General features: G+C 48.1%; 1 protein-coding gene across 1 annotated transcript in view; it reads right to left on the bottom strand.

Moving 5' to 3' along the window:
- The window catches only part of ATNUG2 (GTP-binding family protein), a 47083-nt gene that overhangs the window by 16543 nt on the left and 9557 nt on the right, over positions 1-20983 (bottom strand). Inside the window, exons 4-6 of the mRNA XM_087392248.1 lie at positions 10376-10533; positions 10178-10279; positions 9942-10046 (exon numbers count right to left, since the gene is read on the bottom strand). Of these exons, the coding sequence (XP_087248374.1) occupies positions 9942-10046; positions 10178-10279; positions 10376-10533 (365 nt within the window). The remainder of the gene's footprint in view (positions 1-9941; positions 10047-10177; positions 10280-10375; positions 10534-20983) is intronic.

Here is a 20983-nt window from a genome sequence, read left to right as displayed (position 1 = left end):
AGGGATAAGGAGCTGCTGTCGGAAGTGGAGGATATCCAGGAGAAGGAGTGCCTTCAAAGTGTAAATACGGTCTTGGGGAAGGTACAACCTGTATAGGAGGATATCTGGGAGCTGAAGGAGGTGGAGAGTACCCTGAAGATGCCGAAGGTGAGGGGTAAATTTCTCTCCAAAGATGGACAGCAAACTCTTGAGGAATATCGGGTTCTGGGTATCTTCCTGTCTCGTGGAACACAACGTGGACTGTGCTGAGGAAGTAATGTAACTGAGGTGCCTCACGCAGAAGGTATAGGATGTGGTCCAAATCACTAGGAGGGCACGTGACACAGAAGACCCACGATGCCAAAGCTCCGAAATGGGCTGGTTGTGCAATCTGAACACGATATTGTGTGGTAGATGATGCCTGAGGTGTGGCCGGGTGAATTATCAGGGGTTTCCATGCTTTAAGGGAGCGTCTTTCATTTGCTGTAATTGGATAATGACAAGAGAATCCTTAAAAGTAGAATGGAAATAATCCACCTAGCATTGATGTAATCTGCCAATTTGTTGCGTAGAAAAGGCCTGCAGATTTCTGTCCGGAGGTCCTTGTTGCAGTGGGTTGCGAGGAGCAGATCTGGGCCTGGCTGGTCCGGATTGGAAAACAGGAACAGGGCGCATTTAGCAGGCTGTCTTCTTCGCGAGAGGAGGGCTGAACTGCTGCTGATCTGGCAGGTAATGTAGCGCAACAAAGGGGGGGGCAGGCTGTCTATGACGAAACAGGCTGCAGATGTCCAATGCTGGATCGCAATAAAGACTGGCGAAACAAAGGGGGGGGAGGGCAGGCTGTCAATGGCGAAACAGGCTGCAGGCTGGATTGCGATAAAAGGCGTCAAAGGCTGCAGGCTGGATCACGATGGAGGCTGGCGAAACCAGGCTGCAGGCTTTGCAGGGACTGGCGCTGATCTGGCACTGCAGGCTGGCAGGGAAACAGGGCCGAAAAACTGGCGAGGGCAGGGGCTGCACATGGCGAGGGGGCAGAGCAGCAAAATGGCGAGGGCAGGGGCTGCGCAAGGAGGCCAACCTGTTTGACGAAATAACTGTACGGGCGTTGAAATTGGATCGTCCCTTTTGTCTTTTCGTTTGTGCTGCCTTAGGTTGGGTGGTTGCCCAAAAAAATTAAAGGGTGGGTTTATTTAACCCTTGGGTATCTAGGGTAGACCTAAGGTTTGGGGCTGGGTTTTCCTTTTTAACCCCTCTAGGTACCCTTTTTATAAGTGCTTGGTGCCAAAAGGTGTGCCTATTCGAAGGGGTGTGACCCTTGGAATAGGTGCACCTTTTCATGAAGGGGTGTGTCCCTGTTTTTAAAAGGGGTGTCCCCACATGAAGAGGTGTGTCCTTTTTTCCACGATGGGGTGTGTCCCTTGGGTGAGGAGTCAAGACTCTTGATCAAAAGGTGTGTCCGCTGGTGGAAAAGGTGCGTTCCTTGGTTTTGGGACAGCCCAAGCACATGAAAAGACACGATCTTTGTCGTGTCCATTCACATCAACTCGTGATGTGTGGGAGATGGAGAGGCCATTGATGACTTTAGGCAGGGTTGATGCTAAAAATTTTTACGCTCATTCTCTCCATCTCTTCCATGCACAATGTGCACAGATATCCTTCTAGCGGAAAGAGATGTATCAGATAGGCGCTAGAAGGTGGGGGGCATTTCCTACAGGCAGGAGCAAAATTTGCTCTGATACCACTGTAAGAAATCCTAGATTTACTATATTTAGAAATGTGCTAAGGAACAGAAAGGAGACTGAAATAGCAGAGAACAAGGAATAATTGTATTGCTTGAGTGTCTGTAGTGTAGCTGTACTGTGTCATCCATACAATGCCTCTCTTATATAGAGAGTGAAGAGTCACACATGAAAAGGTGTGTACTCCAAAGTGTATGAGCATGAAGAGGTGTGTACCCCTTGTGAAGGGTGTGACCCTTGATGAGAGGGTACATTACAATAGGAATGTCTCTTCAATAAAATGTCTCTTGCGAAGGGTTGTGCCTCATAGGAAGTGTCCCGTCGAAAGGGCATACCCTTCCACAAGTGTCCATTCATCAAACCATCCATAAGTCTAGATATAGAGAAAGGAAAACGTCACAGATCGTGAGAGATGCAGAGGAACCTCTATGAGGTTCTATGACAGCCCTCATTCATTATCACGTGGAGCAGCCCTCAAGACAGCAGACAGGAGCAGCAAAGGGGGAGCCTTAGGCCTACATTCTTGAGGACAAGGTGACCTAGGAGAAGCTGCAGAGTGAGCTAGAGTGGCTGCCCACCTAGGCTGGCTTCCGGACGGCAAGGTGGAAGGGATCTAGATAGAGAGTCTACATATGCTCGAGGTGGAGCACGCGGGCTTAGAGACGTAGAAGTGCATGGCTTGTAGTTGAAGAACCTTTTGGTAATGTATCCTGTCCTAGTTTCTGGACGGACAGAAATATAAAGTGTTGCTTCTATATTTGTCTCTGAGCATTGTCTATTTACTGGCTTGCACATCAATGCACGTAAGTTAAGAAGTTTGTGATTCAACACCCCACATCACACTGTGTGAGCTCCTCGGCATTACTATTAGTCTGTGCGTACCCTCTGTTGGGTCATTTCTAACACTTCCTTGATCGGAGGTTGGTTCACAATGGAGACCAGAATTTGGTGAGGCTCATGCGGTGCGTGTTGCTCTAACCGCAGTCTGCCTTGTGAAAATTGCAAGCGTTTATCAATGTAGGAGAAGGGTTAAACTAGTGATCCTCTCAAAGTCTTAGTCCGACAGCTAGCAAATTGGAAGGAGCATCCCTAGTAGGCCTACCTCCTGGGAACGCAAGAAGTATCGAAGGGCTTCCACTACAAAAGGGGGCCAATTGATAGTCCTATCTCATTGAGCGTGTGAGGGAGAAGGCTGAAGAAACTATACAGAGTTCTACACACGCATGCGATTAACTAGAAGAAACTCAGAAGGAACCCGAATGCTGCAAATAGAAGGAAGCTTGAAAACTTGGAATACTTTCTTATTTCATATGGGAGAAAATACTCAGAGAACTACATAGAGGAACCTCTGCATTCCTACCGGGCTTGTTGGAGGATCCTAAGCTTACAAGAACATCTTCAAGGCTAACAAGAGAAGCTGCTAACAAGCTCATGCTACTATTGCTCACCACGACGATGGGCCATTGCTTAATCTCAGAAGGACGAGTCGTAGCCGACTTTGTAGATCCACAAATCATGCAAGAATCACGAGCACTAGCTAGGAGTAGCCGAGATGATCACACCCATAAAACCCGGAAGAGATAAACGCCAAATTTGCCTCCCATACAAAGTCGACGTCCACCATAACACACCATGCAAAGCCATGCATTCAATTGACGTGTTTATTGACCTATCCATGACTTATCTCTAACCCATGCTGAAGGTCTCCTTTCTCCAACACACCCCTCAAACTGAAGTAGGGGTAAAGGTTCATGAACATTGATAAAAAAGTATCCGACAAACTTTGAGAGCACAAAAGCAAGAGTTTCCACCAAACACCTAGGTCAACAAGTTGCCTCAGAATAGCTCTCATCCTGCTCAAGTGCTCTAGCAATGATACATTATTAGACATTTTGAGACTAAAAACTCTAGACCGGAACCGATTAAAGTCTCCACCATGGTCCAATTCTCACATGAAGACCTCGTCTGGTCTAGATGGTGAATGAACTTTTCAACGAGATCTCTCCCCAAGATGCCAAGAGCTTTCTCATTACGATTCTCTCACTGTGCGACCTTGTCAAGTGAATCTTGAGCAGTCGGTTTTCTCTCCATTCCAACAACAGCTAACTAGAGCCCTTTCTCCATAAAATAAGCGAACATTCAATTGCCAGGCGGGAAAGTTTGCACCAGTGAAAGTCATGAGCTTGGACGATTCAGCCTTGTTTCCATCTCTGGATCAGCAGCTCTTATACCAACCGAAGAAACTAAACAGAGTTATACAATTAGCTAGAAACTCGGAATGGAACCAATGCTGTGAATATACTACTTTATTATTGCATGTGGGAGAAAATGCTGTTAGAAAGGACCCAACAGAGGGTACACACAGCGGAAGACTAATAGAATAGCCCAGGAGCTCACACTGTGGTGTGGGGTGTGGAATCACAAACTTCTTAAACTTAAGTACATAGAATAGATGTGCAGACTCATCAATAGACAATGAACCAGCCAGATAGAGAAACCACCAAAATAATATATTTCCGTCCAAAGCTATGGACACAATACAAAAGAGATAGATGCAGAGTCCCACCAATGGTGTGGTCCTCTGCTCTTACCACAAGGGTCCTTCTCCTATCTGCCGGTTATCTCTAGACTCGAGCCCGCATGCTCCACCTTGAGCGTAAGTAGACTTTCTGTCCAAAGATCTTCTCCACCTTGCTGTCTGGAAACCAGCCTAGGTGAGCTGCCACTCAACCTCAGTCTGCAGCTCCTTCAGGGTCACCTTCACCTCCTATGGATAGGCCCAAGGTTAGCCTGCTTGCTGCTCAAGGCTGCTGTCAGAGGGCTGCTCCAGATGATGAGTTATGAGGGCACAAAGGCCCTCCTTATATCGGGCACAAGGCCCTCCAGATCCAACCTACCAGCCAGCCCTAATTGGACCGACTGGCTGGTCTGTAGCAGCCCTAACCAACCGACCAGATGGTTGGCTGCTTGGCTGCCTATCCAGCCCTATTTAGGGCCCTTTGCCAGCCCTTTGTTCCATGCAGGGCCCAGCCCCTTTGGACTGCTTACCCCGCCACCTGCCAGCCCTGTTTGCAGGCCATAGACCTGCCCAATACCTGCTGCAACAGTGCGACTCCATGCTGCTACTGATCCGCCTCTGCTCAGCCCTTGTCCGGACCCTGGCGCACCCTGCACACCTTCCGTACACTGCCCTGCAGCAGCCTGTACTGATCCGTACAGTGGTTGTACCCTTTCTCTGGGCATACCTTGCCCTAGGTCTCCCTCCCCCATGCTCTCCTCATTTGGTGGCTTTCAGATGGGGAGGTGACCTTTCCAACACCCCCTCTTACCGACACATCTTGGCCAAATGCCAACACGTCGATGACGATGCTCCAGTAACTCCCTGATCGTAGTCCTCTGGATCATTTCGGTGTCAATCTTTTCCTGACTTTTCATCCAATGGCTCCTGCTCCACCAAGTTTGGTTCCGCTTCCACACACCATCCTGCTACACACGTCCATCTTTGGTAGCGCCTCCTGGCACCACCTCCTTCAGTCACGTTCCTCCCTTCGAACTCGAGCAATCCAACCATCGTGATCTTCTAGTTGTCCCCCTCATAATGAGTAAACAACCTGGAGTCTTCCAGGCACCATGCTCTGAGGGTCTGTTTCAACCCGTCCTTCCTTTGGCAAGGTCTGCAACCAATGAATATTTCCAGATAACCTAGACCATGAACTCTCGCCAAGTTCTCAAGCAGGTCCTTTTCTGGCTTCAGTACTCTTTGTCCATCACCTTCTAGCAATCTACGTCCGAGATTTAAAGAAGCACCAATACCTTCCCTTCTGCCTTCGAAGAAGGCCAATTCCTTCCAATCTCAAATCTCCTCAGAAGAATGAAGAGCAGAGTCTCTCCACAGCATGCTATAAAGGCTTAAATGCAAAATACTAGACTAGTGTACTGCCTGTGTGTTTGCTCTGAAAGCAAACCCTATACCTCATTGAGGCACCCACCAAGAGCCTGTGTAATCGTGTATTGTCCCCTTCTAAAGTACAGCATCCATCTGACCATGAGAACCCAGGGCCCTCCATGGAATCCACCCTCGTGTTAGTGTCAACAGCCACGCACCTGGAAGGTACCAAGCGCTCCATGCTGTCCTTCACCTTCACAAAGGCATCTGACTCCTTGTCGACCCACATCTCTATGTCAAACATCCTCACTATGATTTCTTGGTCAACATATCTAACCTCAGTATCACTCGGTGATGTCACCAGGAACAACTCTTTGATTACCACATTTGCTTTGGCCTCTCCCTCTAAATCTGAGTCGAACTCCTTTTTGTTTTTCCAATCCGCCTTTTTCTTTCTACAGTCCTTTGCAAAATGTCCTAGCGTATCACAATAGAAGCACTTCTTCTTCTGCTTCATCTTCGAAGTCTCCTCATCGTCAAAGTCGTCTTTCTTAGACTTGCCACCGTTAGGCTTGCCCTTTCCTTTGCCAACGTAATCCTTCGCTAGCATTGCCTTGTCGTCTTTGTCTTCATTGTAGAGCTTCTCCCGAGCTTCCTCATGTAGTAATGGACCCAACTCCTCAAACGTCAGAGGTTTGGTCCTCTCTCCTGCTGTCACAGTCGTAACAAAGCTCTTGAAACTCTAAGGTAGTCTCCTCGTACCATCAAGGCCAAATGGCATGAGTCTGTCTTCTGACCAACTGCTGCCAGCTGATCCCTCGCCACCTTGACCTTCATAAAGTGGCTATGTACCGTATCTCCTTCTTCCATATCAAGATTGTAGAGTTGATGTTGAAGAAGCAAAATCCGAGAGGTGTTGTCCGTCTCGTATAGATCCTTCAGAGTGACCCACGCCTCTACTGACATCTCAGCCATCTGGATATGTGGAAGAATAGAGTCTGCCATAGTCCCTATGATTAATGCCAGGGCATGGGCATCTCTGTCTTCCCGAGCTTCGAGCTCCTCTCCTGCCATGAATATCTTCCCTTGCCTATCCACTACGTCCTCTGGCTTCGCCTCCACTCCCGTTGTTAGTTTCCATAGCTTCCGAGCCACTAAATGACTCCGGATCTTCACTTTCCAGATCGGGTAGTTGGTCCCGTCCAGTTTCCCAGACTGTCCAAAGTTAGGGATAGTGAATGAGAGAAAACTGGGGGAGGAGCAAGGGAGAGCAGGGGCTGAAGAGGCTGTAGAGGTCGACATCTCTGCTGTTTATACCACACAGCAAAGTCAACCAAATTCAATTTTCAGTAGACTAGAACTTTGAATGCACCTGACTGAACCTGAGTCACCCTCCTTCTCGCAAGGGCACAATCCTCCAGTCGTGGAAGTCGATTCCCAAGAGCGTCTAAGTCAGGGTCGTCCTTCAGCAAGGTCCCTGCCTTCAGGTTCCCACACCTAAGAGCCTCCTACTTAGGCTCTGATACAATGTTAGAAATGACTTAACAGAGAGTACGCACAGTGGAAGACTGATAGAATAGCCCAGGAGCTCACACAGTGTGGTGTGGGGTGTGGAATCACAAACTTTTTAAATTTATGTGCATAGAATAGATGTGCAGACTCATCAATAGACAATGAACCAGCCAGATAGAGAAACCACCAAAATAATATATTTCCGTCCAAAGCTATGGACACAATACAAAAGAGATAGATGCAGAGTCCCACCAATGGTGTGGTCACCACAAGGTCCTCCTCCTATCTGCCGGCTATCTCTAGACTCGAGCCCGCATGCTCCACCTTGAGCGTAAGTAGACTTTCTGTCCAAAGATCTTCTCCACCTTGCTGTCTGGAAACCAGCCTCGGTGGGCTGCCACTCAAGCTCAGTATGCAGCTCCTTCAGGGTCACCTTCACCTCCTATGGATAGGCCCAAGGTTAGCCTGCTTGCTGCTCATGTCTGCTGTCAGAGGGCTGCTCCAGATGATGAGTTATGAGGGCACAAAGGCCCTCTTTATATAGGGCACAAGGCCCTCCAGAACCAACCGACCAGCCAGCCCTAATTGGGCCGACTGGCTGGTCTGTAGCAGCCCTAACCAACCGACCAGATGGTTGGCTGCTTGGCTGCCTATCCAGCCCTATTTAGGGCCCTTTGCCAGCCCTTTGTTCCATGCAGGGCCCAGCCCCTTTGGACTGCTTACCCTGCCACCTGCCAGCCCTGTTTGCAGGCCATAGACCTGCCCAATACCTGCTGCAACGGTGCAACTCCATGCTGCTACTGATCCGCCTCTGCTCAGCCCTTGTCCGGACCCTGGCGCACCCTGCACACCGTCCGTACACTGCCCTGCAGCAGCCCGTACTGATCCGTACAGTGGCTGTCCCCTTTCTCTGGACATACGTTGCCCTAGGTCTCCCTCCCCCCTGCTCTCCTCATTTGGGGGCTTACAGATGGGGAGGTGACCTTTCCAACAGGCTGGAGGCCCTCCTTTTATAGGCCCCAAGGGGGCTCGCAAAAACCGACCAGCCTGCACCAAACTGGCTGACCAGACTGGCCAACCAGTCTGTGGCTGGTCCAGCCCTATTAGGGCTCACAAACCAGGGCCTTTTGGGCCCACTCTTCTAGGGCCTTGGCCCTCCAATCAAGGCAAGGGCCCAGCCTATATGAAGGCAGGTCCCTGCCTCATGGCAGCCTCCTTTGCTGCTCCAACAGGCCTGATCCAGTCCCGTACTGCTCCGTACAGTTGCACGCCACCTGTCCCGGGTCTGCACACCCTCTGTACTGCTCCGTACAGTTGCGCTACCTATCCGCCTCTATTCGGGGCCTGTTCCAGCCCATGCAGACAGCCCTTGAAGAGCCTCTGAAAGGCTTCTGTGCTGCCCACATGACAGTTCATGTGCTGCCCATGTGGCAAGTCCTTTCCCTGTGAGGTGCTGCCCATATGGCAGCCCCCTCCCTTATCTTTTCTGCCTAGGTTCACCCCCCATGCTCTCCTCATATTGGGGCTTACAGATGGGAAGGTGACCATTCCAACATATTTCTTCTTGTTGAAGGCCTCCCTTAGGTCCTTAGCAGGAGCAGATAAGGAGAGGTGGGATATGCCCTTGTTGCATGGTAGGGGACTTAGACACGAATTGCTATTGCCTATGGATCTGCCCCATCGCGCAAAAGATCTGGCCGTGCATGCTTCAGATTGTCAACAGGCAGATTGACGGTTATCCACATGGGGCATGGCAGCGAGGCTAACAAAGGGGCAGTATGCCTTTTGTTAGAAAACAAAAGTGCAGGTTGCTTCCTATAGGTAGCACTCCCACGGCGGAAGATTACGTACACATTTGCCCAGAAATCACACATTGCTAGCTCAAATCTTACTCCTTTCCTTAATGTGTACACACGTGAATATAGAAGATAGACATCAACTTAGATCCTTGAATAGTGCAACAATGGAGTAGAACAGTAGATCATATATTAAGGATAGCTTCAAACAAATGGACAAAACCTGATACAAAAGGGTGTGCTCAGTGTGCCACCATCTAACAGATAAGCTATTGCCTAGATGTGGACCCCTAGCCACTCAGAACTGTCATCTACCTCCTCCTGGCAACTTAGCTCTGTCAGCCTGTGTGCTCTCTTAGAGCTTCAGTGGGCAGAGTAGTGATGCAATTCTGGACACTCCTTGCTGCTTCTGCAGGCTAATGCTCCACCAACCTCTGATCTGCTTACAATCCTGAGATCTTGTAAACCCTCAAACGTTGCAGCCTAGTGATGGGAAAGTAGTAGGTTTGTCCTGCTACTACCCTTGTCAAGATTTGGCTTGACGCTGAGAGAGGTGCGAGCATTTCTGCAAGGCTAGAGCAGCAAACACTTTTAAGACATCATGGATCGATAAATCCGCGTCTCCAGGTAGCTCACTCTTTATATTGTTCTCAAGTTTTTAACACAACCTTTTTCTTTGTTCTTTTTTCTTCTTCTTTTTTTTTCTATTTTTTTTTTGTTGGGGGGGGGGGGGGGGGGGGGGGGGGCGCAGGGGACAGACATACATGCATAAACATCCATTATACTAAGGTATATGCAATGCGTTTCTGCCAGAACTCTGCAGGTGAAGGGCAGGCTTAATCATGACACAGGCTAGCAATTAAGGAGAAGGCTAATAAATAATAATAATATCTTTCAAAAGCCTTTCAATAGTGCCAATAGAGAAGGATATGAATTCGCATGTTAGACAAATAATACCAACTGCAAGCAAGAATTGGAAAACAAATTAGACAAATAATACCAACTGCAAGCAAGAATTGGAAAACAAACCTTGCCAAAGGGATTTGTCACACTTGCATGGAATGCAAGTGTTGGATACTCCCGCGAAAGAACATGAAGCCATCCTTTTGTGGCCCAAGCTGGTACAAGATCACACTGTGGAACCAGAACATAGTGAAATCGCTCAAAAAGCATGCCAGTATCTACCAGGCCTCGAAATATTAAAAGAAAAGAAATCTTTTCATCACTCTCAAAGCATATGACGAATATGAAAAAGAGGAACCAACCTTATTCAACAAAAAAACTAGGTGCTTGTGCTTGCTGTTTTCTTTCAAGTGCTTCTCAAGATGATGGCATCTAGTGCCCTGAGGATCTCTTGCATCCAAGACCTTCATCAGAAAGAACATTTTCCATCACCAAACAACCGTATTGCTAACAAGCGGAAAAGAATCTTCAGTACAGAGGACTCAGATTTAAAATAGTACCTGAACCACCACATCGGAGGAGTCTATTACTTTATAGAGCTCACCCCAAATGCGCTTGCTTTGGCCCTTGTCAAACATTGTATGCCGAACCTGTTGACGGGACCCATCATCATTCTCACCTAGTCCAACCTGTATACTTCCTTGGTCCCCAAATTTTTCTGTGAGACAGAAAGCTCAACCATTAATGTGCAAAAAAGCTGGAGCAATGAAACATTTCGGGCAAATGCCAATTGTGTGCAGACAGCCTCAGTTAAAATCTGCCAAGAAGTCACGTGTTGGGCTTCAAGAAGATTATATCCCTGTGTATTCCTCTAAAAAGAGAAACATGGCAAAGAGCTGAAGGTGAGACAGCTGCAAATGGCATTGTAGATTAAAAAAGGTTGAGACTGTGTGCCTGGGGCATCTGGCTGATAGTACCTAGTAGGCATGCTCAAGAACAGCTGTTGACAATCACTCTTCCCAAGGACGACGACCCTACTCAACGGAGTCAGCCACTACATACTTTTCTTGCACCTATCATGGAACCCCCGTGCTTCTAATTATTGAAGCATGAGTGGCATAGTTATGGTATCATCTAGATAGTGGTCAATCATTGGTGCATCTGCTGCTGTACCTTCACTTCCTCACGTGTCTCCCACCTCCTTGTGGCTCATTCATCTGCTGGAGGAGAAGACACGTGTGTACAGGCATGCACACGTGTGTGTGTGTGTGTGTGTGTGTGTGTGTGTGTGTGTGTGTGTGTACCCTTAGCGTCAAATACAAGGCGTTGCAAAGTCATGAGTTCGAGGTTGTTAGATATACAAGGGTCCGTCGAGTGATTTTTGAAATTTCCAAGTCATTGTCACCTAGAGTTAGGGATATGTGCAGTGTAAGATCAGGGCCAGAGTCAGGTTAGGTTAGGGTTGTGCTACTTTATAAAAAGCTTGTATCAAGTATTTGGAGTTTGCCGTGTCATTTTCACATTGACCCTCTTGAATTGAGAGATGTTTGTGAAAGATACTAGAGAAATACATTACTTTTCATATTTATTCTGGTTTGCTCTTCTCTCTCTACCTAGATCTTGGTGATGAGAGAAGAAACCTTGGGAAGGAGCCCACATGGACATACCCTGAAAGGGTGGCGAACCCTTGCTATGTACACCTTCCACGTGCAAGACTCAGCATTTGGAGCAGCAACTGCTTTAGTCAGCAGGCACCAAGGTGGTACTCGTGTGGCCATTTAGCCTCAATTTCTGAAAACACCTCAGAACTTCAGAAAAACAAGAAGCAACTCTTTCCATGAGCAAAGGAAACTGCATACCAGCTGAAATCAGGACTGTGGTTGTCCATTAACAGCAGCAAATCAGTAAAACCTGCAATGGTCGGATTTCCACACCCCTGGCAGCAGCTAGCGCTGCAACCCCTCCTACAGCAAGAATCTCAAGCGTGACATAGGTGGGGCACACCACAGCAAGGCAGTAAAGTCAGCCGGCAGACAAAGCTCGGGTCAAGAGCCTTTGGCCACATCTAGCCCTCATAGGGGGTGAACTGGAGGCAGCCTAAGAATGCATAGGCCCTCATAGGCCAGATCCTAGCCCCCATAGGGGGTGAAGTGGAGGCAGCCTAAGAATACATAGGCCCTCATCTATGCCCATGAGCAGTGGGAAGCATCAATTAAACAGCTACTTGAAGCAGACCTTGGGGCAATAGTTGGGCATCCAGCCCACTCCTCCCAGCAGCTCAGTCCACACAGCAGATCAGCCCCTGTGGGTCGACAGTTCATTTGTAGCACTTGTGCAGTCCTTTGGAGAAGCTAGTTGGGCATTCCACCCACCCCAGCCAGCAGCATGTACCCATAAGCAACATATAGCAGGCAGCTGGGGCATCCAGCCCTTAACACTCAACAGTCCTGAGGCACTTTCAACAGCAGCAGATAGGCGTCTTCATGAAGGGCACAGGCACTAATTAGATATCCGCATGGAGGTCTACGCTCAACAGATCAGAGAGAGGAATCTTCATCTAGCCAAGGGGTGCAGCACAGCCATATAGAAGGCTCTTGGAGATGACCCGGCCAGTAGGAGTACAATAAAGCTACTTTAAAGTTTATCCATGAAGCCTAAGGTTAGCCAGTACCAGGCCAATAAGTATGAGCCAGGGGCTCCGAGGGTTGGAGCCTCCCTTGAGGCTTGGACGTAGACCTATTGGCCAAAGAGTGGCAGCTAAAGGAAGGAGCATGCGGTATAGGACGCATGTTCTAACCTCAAGGCTGGCTGGCTTCCTGCAACAGTCTAGATCCCAGGCTCGGAGGGTGATACTTTATACTGGATCAATGGCTGGGAGGTGAGCTGATAGCTCGACCCCTAAGGAATGTCTTGCTGGATTGTCCCATGGTCTTGAGGACGATCGACTTGTTTCAAACATGGTGACTATCAACAGTCCAAAGGCTCTTTACCCCTGATATCTCCAGCAAAAGAGTCACAAGGCAGGCCGGCAACAACCAAAGGCAAGGAACTGTAGTGCATAAGGAAACAATGGAAAGGACCTTCAGCCAGCCAATTATTAGTACAACAAGCCCGCTACCGATCAGCTCCCTGGACTTGCTCTTATTGCAATCTTCGGACCACCAGCTCACTGCAAGAATGCCTCTAATGTGTGCTGCGTCCGAAGGGGATGCGAGAGGGAAATGGAAAACAATAAGAGAAAAAGAAGGGAAGGGAATGTCAGGGTGTGTGTGTGTCAGAAAATTACCCAACAGAGGGTACGCAAAGCGGAATGATAGTATTGCCCAGGAGCTCACACAGTGTGGTGTGGGGTGTGGAATCACATACTTCTTAACTTATGTGCATAGATGTGCAAGACAGTAAATAGACAATGCTCAGAGACAAGTATAGAAGCAACTCTTTATATTTCCGTCCGTCCACAAAGTAGAACAGGATACAATACCAAAAGGTTCTCCTACCAGATGTCAAGCACTTCTAGATCTCTGAGCCCGCGTGCTCCACCTCGAGCAAATGTAGACTCTCTGTCTAGAGTGTTCTTCTCCACCTTACTGCCTGAGAATCAGCCTAGGTGGGCAGCACCTTGCTAGCTCAGTCTGCAGCTCTCTGTAGGTCTTCTTCACCTCCTGAGAGTAGGTCCAAGAATGCCTTAACTGCTGCTCCTGTCTGCTGCAGGTTTGCTGCTCCAGAAGATGTATATTGATGATCACAACACCTCACTGCCCTAGAAGACAGCCAAGGTCCAGCCTCTAGGGAACTCAGCCTGCAGCACACTTTCCACTCTCCTTCACCCCCAGTGTGAGGCCCAAGGGAGTGGCTTCTGGCTGCTCCTGTCTGCTCCTGCTCTTGCTGAATGTTGGATGAATTATGAGGCCCAAGGCCTCTCCTTTTATAGGCCCAAGGCCTGGTCAAAATAGCCGACTCAATATGGGGATGAACCGACCCCCTCTGGCCGACTTGGTTGGCTGGCCCAACCCTAACCAGCTGACCTGCTGGTCGGCCTGGTTGGCTGGCTCAACCAGCCCTATATAAGGGCCCTAGCCAGGCCCTTTTTGGGCTGCTGCTAGGCTGCCCTTTGCTGCTGCTGGAGACCCTATTGCAGGCTGTACACCTGCCATGCTGCAGCCCTTTGCCGGCACCATGTCCTGCCCGTACACGTCCGTACTATTGCTGACGTCATCACACCTTTTTACCTGGGACACCCCGCCATGTCTGCTGTTCCAGATCCACCTCTTCCAGGCCAGATCCTGATGCTGAATGCCTCGCCATCTGCTCCTGTTGTTGGTGCCATCTGTTGCAGCCACCTTGACTACAGGTGTGTTCCCTCTGCTTGCTGCCCACATGGCAGCCTGTGTGCTGCCCATGTGGCAACCCCCTCACTGAATAGCACCCACATGGCAGCCAGGATGCTGCCATGTGGTACTCCCTCAAACCCTAGGTTCACCCCCCCCCCATGCTCTCCTCATATGGAGGCTTACAGATGGAGAGGTGACCTTTCCAACAGTGCGTGTGTGTTTGGGAAGGGGGGGGGGAGGAGGGGGAGGCACTCATGAGGCATTGTAGGAGAGAAAGGTAAAGAAGGAACTAGAGGAGAGGTCAGGCATCGACTGGCATTAAATCTATCGCAACTATAGTTGCCAAAATTTAGGAGTGTCAAATCCTAGCTAGAACCCCTATCATCTGCATCGGAGCCATACCGCTTTTGCATGTTGCAATGCAAGCATTCGGGTACTCTAGCTCCATCAAAGAGTCCTGCTAGCCTGAAACAATACCCCGAAGTTAATCTCCAAGTGTCTCCACACGTGTTGAAATCTCCTCCCTAATCTAAATCACAAAAGCCACTGAGAATGTCCCCTCAAGCCATATCTAAGTGCTTTAGAGCACGTATAGCAGCCAGCCAATGGTTCTCCCTTGGTTCTATTGACATCTGGCTCAGCAAATCAATTGCAAAGCTGATGTCACATCTCATATTAGATAGGTAAATGAGGCTGTCAATCGACCTGTAATACCCATTGGTGGGGAAGGGTCCTCCTTGGATAACTTAGCACATACTTCCATGGGCATTGCATCTAGTCTGCATCCTCCGTCCTGTATGACTCCAAAATCTCTCTACAGTGTTTCTGTTGTGAGGAAAAATTCCATCGCTGACTTGTTGTGCCTCAATCTCAAGAAGATAATGCAACAAACCTTTTGCATCCCTAAGAGTGCCGTACAGAGTCTGCCCACCTTGTTCCCCAATATTTGAAGCTTGAGATACTGTTCCACATAACGCTCCTCTCCTCCTCCATTATTCAAAAATATTGACTCAAAAATATAGACTTCACATCCATTGAAGTTATTGGCCATTTTTTATGCATAGCGAGTGCAAGAACCATTTTGATGGTGGTCAAGCATTAAGGTGATTGTCACGGGGGCGTGAAATTCTAAGTACTTTAATGTACTACAAGACCGTGACAACTTTGGTTTTAAAAGTCCAAGCATGGGTTTAATAATGTGTAATTAAACGCGGCATGGTGCCTAGCACATAAGCGTAATTAATCCCTAGGCCCAAAAGCATTCCAAGGAATTAAAAGAGTGGTTGTTGAGAAATGATGATGTGGCATTTTTAATGGGCCCCCTAGAGAGCCATGTACCTTCAGTGGCCCCCCTAGAGTTCCAGGTGGCTCTAGTGCCTTCTACATGCTCCTTTGCCATTCCTAGACCTTCCTGGGCCTTCTAAACTTCACATGTGTGGTTTTCTCTCTCATCTTCTCCCTTTGTTGAGATTTTCGACTGGTTTTTCAGCCTCCTTCAGCTGAATTCCGTTTTTCTTCATAACTCCTCACCCGTTTGGATTCCTCGACTTCCGTTTGGCCCGATGGCTTCCCCTCTGCCTCCCCTTCGTGGTGATATGCTTTTTCCTCCGTGCGTTTGGTAGAACGGGCAGAGCTGAGCACTTCTTTTGCTGGTCGAATTTGCAAAAGTGGCTTTTTCTCGACCTTTTTGCTTCTACCGCCTCATGGGCCTCTCCTCTTGCAAAGCTATAGCTTTCTGTTGAATTTCAAGTGGTCCTACGCGCTGGTTGACTGGTTTTTCTCAGTTTTGGAGGACTTTCCGGCGATAAAACTTCTCCAAAACCTTCTCAATGGAGCCCAAGAACTCCCATTTCTTCACGACAAAAGTGCTTCTTTTTGCATTTTTCAGTGGAATTCTTGCTGGTCGGCTCTTGTAAATGCTCTTTCTTCATGCTTTTGCACTCCTCTTTGGCTGAGAATGCAATTGGGCATTGGCTACTATGTCCTCTTGGCAATTGAGGACTTGGTTCGAGTTTTCAGGGCTTGGTGAGTTGTGATTTTGCTGTTGCAATTTCTTTTTGCCAAAAGCTATTGGTTGGCCTCGTGTGCCGCCTCTTTCTTGGCTCATAGGTGCCCAGGCAGTGCTACATGAGTCATTCTTTGGTTGGGTACTTTGCTGATTTTATTTTGGAGCTTTGAAAAGCTTTGTGAATGCCATCTGGAAACCACTCAAAGAGAGTGCAGCTGGGGTGCAGTGTGATTGCATCTGGACAACCAATGGAATTGCACTCGAAAAAGAGAATGCCTTTGGATTGAGCCTATGGGTTCAGTGCACTTATGTGATGGTGTTCTATGCTTGAAATCCTTGCGAAGGCTTAGTAAATTGGGGCTGCGTGCTCAGTTGCAGGGAAGGTCTCCCAAATGCAACTTGTAATCATTTCACTGTGAAATATAAAGAAATACCGAAAGGGGCGCCACGGTGTTTGGGGCCAATCGGGTGCACTTGTCTATGTTTGTTGAGCAGGGGCATTCTAGCCTCCATCCCTTTTTCAGTGGTTTTGTTTGTGAACAAATGGGTAAATGCCAAATGGTGATCATGCAATGGTTAATGGTTATGATATATGCTTTGTGAGCTGTAAATAAGTGCTGAAGTGATTAAAGATTTAGTTCCACTGCCCTCTGAGTGATTAGAGGCCGGTTTCATTGGTTCCATTGCCGAGATACCACACACTTTCTCAAGAGGTGGGCCTCAGTAGTTTGGTGGAAGGATATCTTTGCTGCACTTTTTGATAGCTGAATATTACAACCATAAACATGGTACCCATGAGCAAGAGAGCTCCACAACTCCTCAAAGGAGAAGGCAGGAAAGCCTTAATGATCCAGCTAGTGTACAGCTGCAAGGAGCACAACAAATGCCTTTTTAGCAGGCCACACATGAAGCTACAACTGAGCTCAACGGTGATACTAGTTCTAGCAGTGAGTCAGATGATGCTACTATGTTGAATGCACAGCTTGCAAGTGCAGTGACTGCTTTGACTCAGCTAGCTCGAAATTTGGCTCAGATTGTGCAAACAAATGCCAAGAAGAAGAAGAAATCAAGAAAGCACAAGCACAGAAAGAGTGAGTACACACATGCATCAGCTTCTCATGGCGGACCGCACACTCATGCATCAGTTTCCCATGAGGGACAGCCATCAAAAATGACTCAGAAAGTGACTTCCAAGAGAGAGGAATCACCCAAAAGAGCACTTGAGAAAGAGGTACAAAAAGTACAGCTAGTGCAACAGTATGAGCAGCCAGCACAAGGCCTTGGTTTGGGTACTTCTACTCCTCAAAATAATAATGTGCAGTCCATAAATGTGGCTCAACCACCTCAGCCATATTTGAGGCAGCAACCTGAATATTTTGGTACGGATTCTATCTTTGATGCTATGTTGATTTCACTGCCAATTGGGCATAGAAGGCAAGCCATGTATGACAATGTGGGAATGCAGCCAGGCATGCAAGCCACAGCATATGCTCCCATGCCTAATGTTCAGCCAAGCATGGCTCTCCCTAGTGAAGGGAATGCTGCAAATATACAGCCATCTTTGGGACAGCCAATATCAAATGTATATAAAGAATTTAAGGACGGTGGTTCTCATGTCAAGTTTGATACATATAATGGAGTACAAGACAGGTACAAAGCCCTCACATTCCTTCAACAGTTTGATGCTGCATTTCTTGGGGGTTTGTTTACAGAAGCATCCAAGATGAGGAAGGTCACCACATTTTTGAAAGGCAATGCACTTAAGTGGTACACCAACCTTATGCTTCATGGAGATCATAGTTGCACGAAACGCACGTTTCGTGACAGGAAACGGAAACGGCGAAACGGAAACGCCGTTTCGTCAAGAAACGACGTTTCGTTTTTGCTGTTTTTTCCAAAAACCCTAAAAACGGGTTTTCTCTGTTTTCTTTCAAATTTCGCCGCGGCCTGCTCCGTTTTTCGCCGCCTCCCGAGTCCCGCTTTCTTTCAGCCTCCTTCCAGAATCCAGCCTCCTTCCAGCATCCTTCAAGCTCTCTCCATCCCATCCTTTGCTCTTGGACCTGCCCTCACCTCCATCCGTCTCTGAGCTCTCTCCATCCTCTTCATCCTTTGCTCCATCTTCTCCATCCTTGGCAGCCTGCTCTCCTGACTCCATCCCTCCATCCTTCTTCTCTCCATCCTCTCTTTAATCTTACCTTCTACCTCTCCATCCTCCTCCTCTCCATTCTCCTTCACTTCTACCTCTCCATCCTCTCCATCCTCTTTTACCTCTATCTCTCCATCCTCCTTCTACAGTCTACCTCCCATCCTTTCTCACAAGTCACTTGTGACCTCTCCATCCTCCTTCTCACCTCTCCATCCTCCTCAATGCCGAGAGATGCTTATTGGGTCCATGTCTCCCTCCTGGATAGTTATAAAGGAGGCGGTGGCTCCAAGAAGTGGAGATGCAACTATTGCGGCATAAGCAAGACGGGGTCTGTCACACGGGTGAAAGACCATCTAGCAGGTGTTCCCTGCAAGGATGTAGGACCTTGTGAGTTCGTGCCTACTGCAGTGAAAGGTGGCCTAGCAGAATGGAAGCGTGCGCGTATGGCAGCCTTGGCTGCAAAAAGTGGAGGACAAGGGCTGCAAGATGAAGAAGAGGCTGCTGACACTGAGCCATTGGATGATGCCAGCACATTGGGTTCTGCAAAGAGAAGTAGAGGGGCATCAACTACATCGAGCGCAGGTCCTAGTGCCACAAGAACACCCTTGCCACATGGATCAATTAGTGTGGATGCTAGTGCGGGGAAAAGAGGATCACTGCAAAGGTCTAGCATTCAAGCACGCTTGCAAAAGCAAGCAGTGAAGGAGGCCACTAGTGAGCTCACAAAGCTCTTCATACAATGTGCAATACCCTTTCATGTGGCGAAGACTACACGATGGAGGAAGGCCATGAGAGCCGTAAGCCGCATTGGGTATGAATGGGAAGGGCCTACATATGAGGCCTTGCAGACAAGAGAGCTAAGAAGAGAGAGGGAATGTGTGGAAGACCAAATAAAGCCCTTGAAAGAGACTTGGAAAAAATATGGATGCACACTCTTATGTGATGGATGGTCAGATGCACGCAAGAGGAATGTGTACAATATTTTAGTATCTTCTTGCAAGGGAACCATGTTCTTGAGAGCCATAGACGCTTCCACTGCAGGTACAGTGATTACAGGGCTGTATATTTGGGAGCATTTACGGGCAGCCATTATGGAGATAGGTGTTGAGTATGTGGTGCAGGTGGTGACAGATAATGGCAGCAATTGTGTGTCAATGGGTGCCATGTTAGAAGATGAGTTCCCTAAGATTGTGTGGACACCCTGTGCCTCACATTGCCATGATCTTTTGATCGAGGACCTAGGGAAGATACCTTGGATTGATGCCATCTTCTCCACAGACCGCAGTATCCTGAAGTTTGTCACGAAGAGACCCAAAGTCCTCAGCATCTATCGGGCTTACAGTGACCTTGAGCTATTGAAACCTCCAACCACAAGGTTTGCTTACATGTTCATAGTGGTGGAGAGGCTTGTGCGAGTGCGCCAGAGCTTGTTGAGCACGGTTGTGTCTCGGGAGTGGGGAGATTGGGATGATAGAGGCCAAGCAAAGTCTATCAAATTTTTTCGCATGATCATGGATGAGTCTTGGTGGAATGAGGCGGAGGCATTAATCAAATCGATTAATCCTATCTACACGGTGCTTTGCATCACAGACATGGAGGGAAGCACATTAGGGCTCTTGTACGAGTTTATGGACAAGATTGGAGAGGCCCTCAACAGAAACACTTCCCTATCGCCTGATAAGTAAGACTTTTTACTTTTGTAATATGTATAATTATTGCAGTTACTAAATGGCAATTTGTTATCATGAAGCCTGGAATTTTCAGATATATATTATGTATGTACTATTATCTATAGTCTATGAATTTTGCATGCATAATGCATTCTAATTTCTTGTGGCATGATTTAGGGTTGAGTCCATCCGTGCTATATGGAATAAGCGGTGGAATTGGTTCCACCGCCCAATCCATGCGGTGGCACATGTATTGCATCCACTCTGGCGCAGTCAAGAGCAATATGAGAATGACGAGTTGGAGGAGGGGATGCAACAGTATCTACAAAATTGGACGGGTGGTGACTTGGAGATGCAACGAAGACTGGAGGATGAACTTCTATTGTTCCGCAATCATAGCCTCTCCTTTGGTCGACCTACAGCTAGGCTCCGAGAGACACAGTTGCAACCTGTCTCCTGGTGGGAGAAATATGGCAACTGTACTCCTACTTTGGTAAGAGTCTAAGAGACAAGTTCCAACGCCACTAGTTGGAGCTTAGTCGTTAAGTAATTTGAAGTTTTATCTACTACAAATATGTTTAAAGTTATCAAGTTCCTGATACTTATCTCGGCTTAATTGGCTTATGGCAGAAACGCCTTGCTATACGTGTTCTCTCACAGGACTGCAGTTCCGGTCCTTGTGAGAGGAACTGGAGCACTTGGGCCCTCTTTCACACAAAGAAGAGGAACAGATTGAGCACGGCTCAATTGGAGCGGTTGGTGTTTTGTCATTGCAACCTCCGTCTCCTTGAGTTCACCGCCGGCTGCCCCGAACCTCGCCAAGTGAATGTAGACAAGGTGGACGTGGAGAAGATGGAGGTCATACCAGATATCCCACGGGAAGAGCTGGACATATACACCATGTTGTATGAGGAGCTGTCAGCACCAGCACACCACACACGATCATACACTCAACCATCTGGAGATGGTGCTAGTACTTCAGTTGCATCCGATGGTCCTGATCCTGATGTTGA

This window comes from Dipteris shenzhenensis, chromosome 21 (assembly GCF_047967505.1).
Source record: "Dipteris shenzhenensis isolate YYH24624 ecotype China chromosome 21, Dip_SZ_1.0, whole genome shotgun sequence".
NCBI lineage: Eukaryota > Viridiplantae > Streptophyta > Polypodiopsida > Gleicheniales > Dipteridaceae > Dipteris > Dipteris shenzhenensis.
Note: the sequence above shows the minus strand (reverse complement) of the source record. Positions and strands in the feature narration are given on the sequence as shown.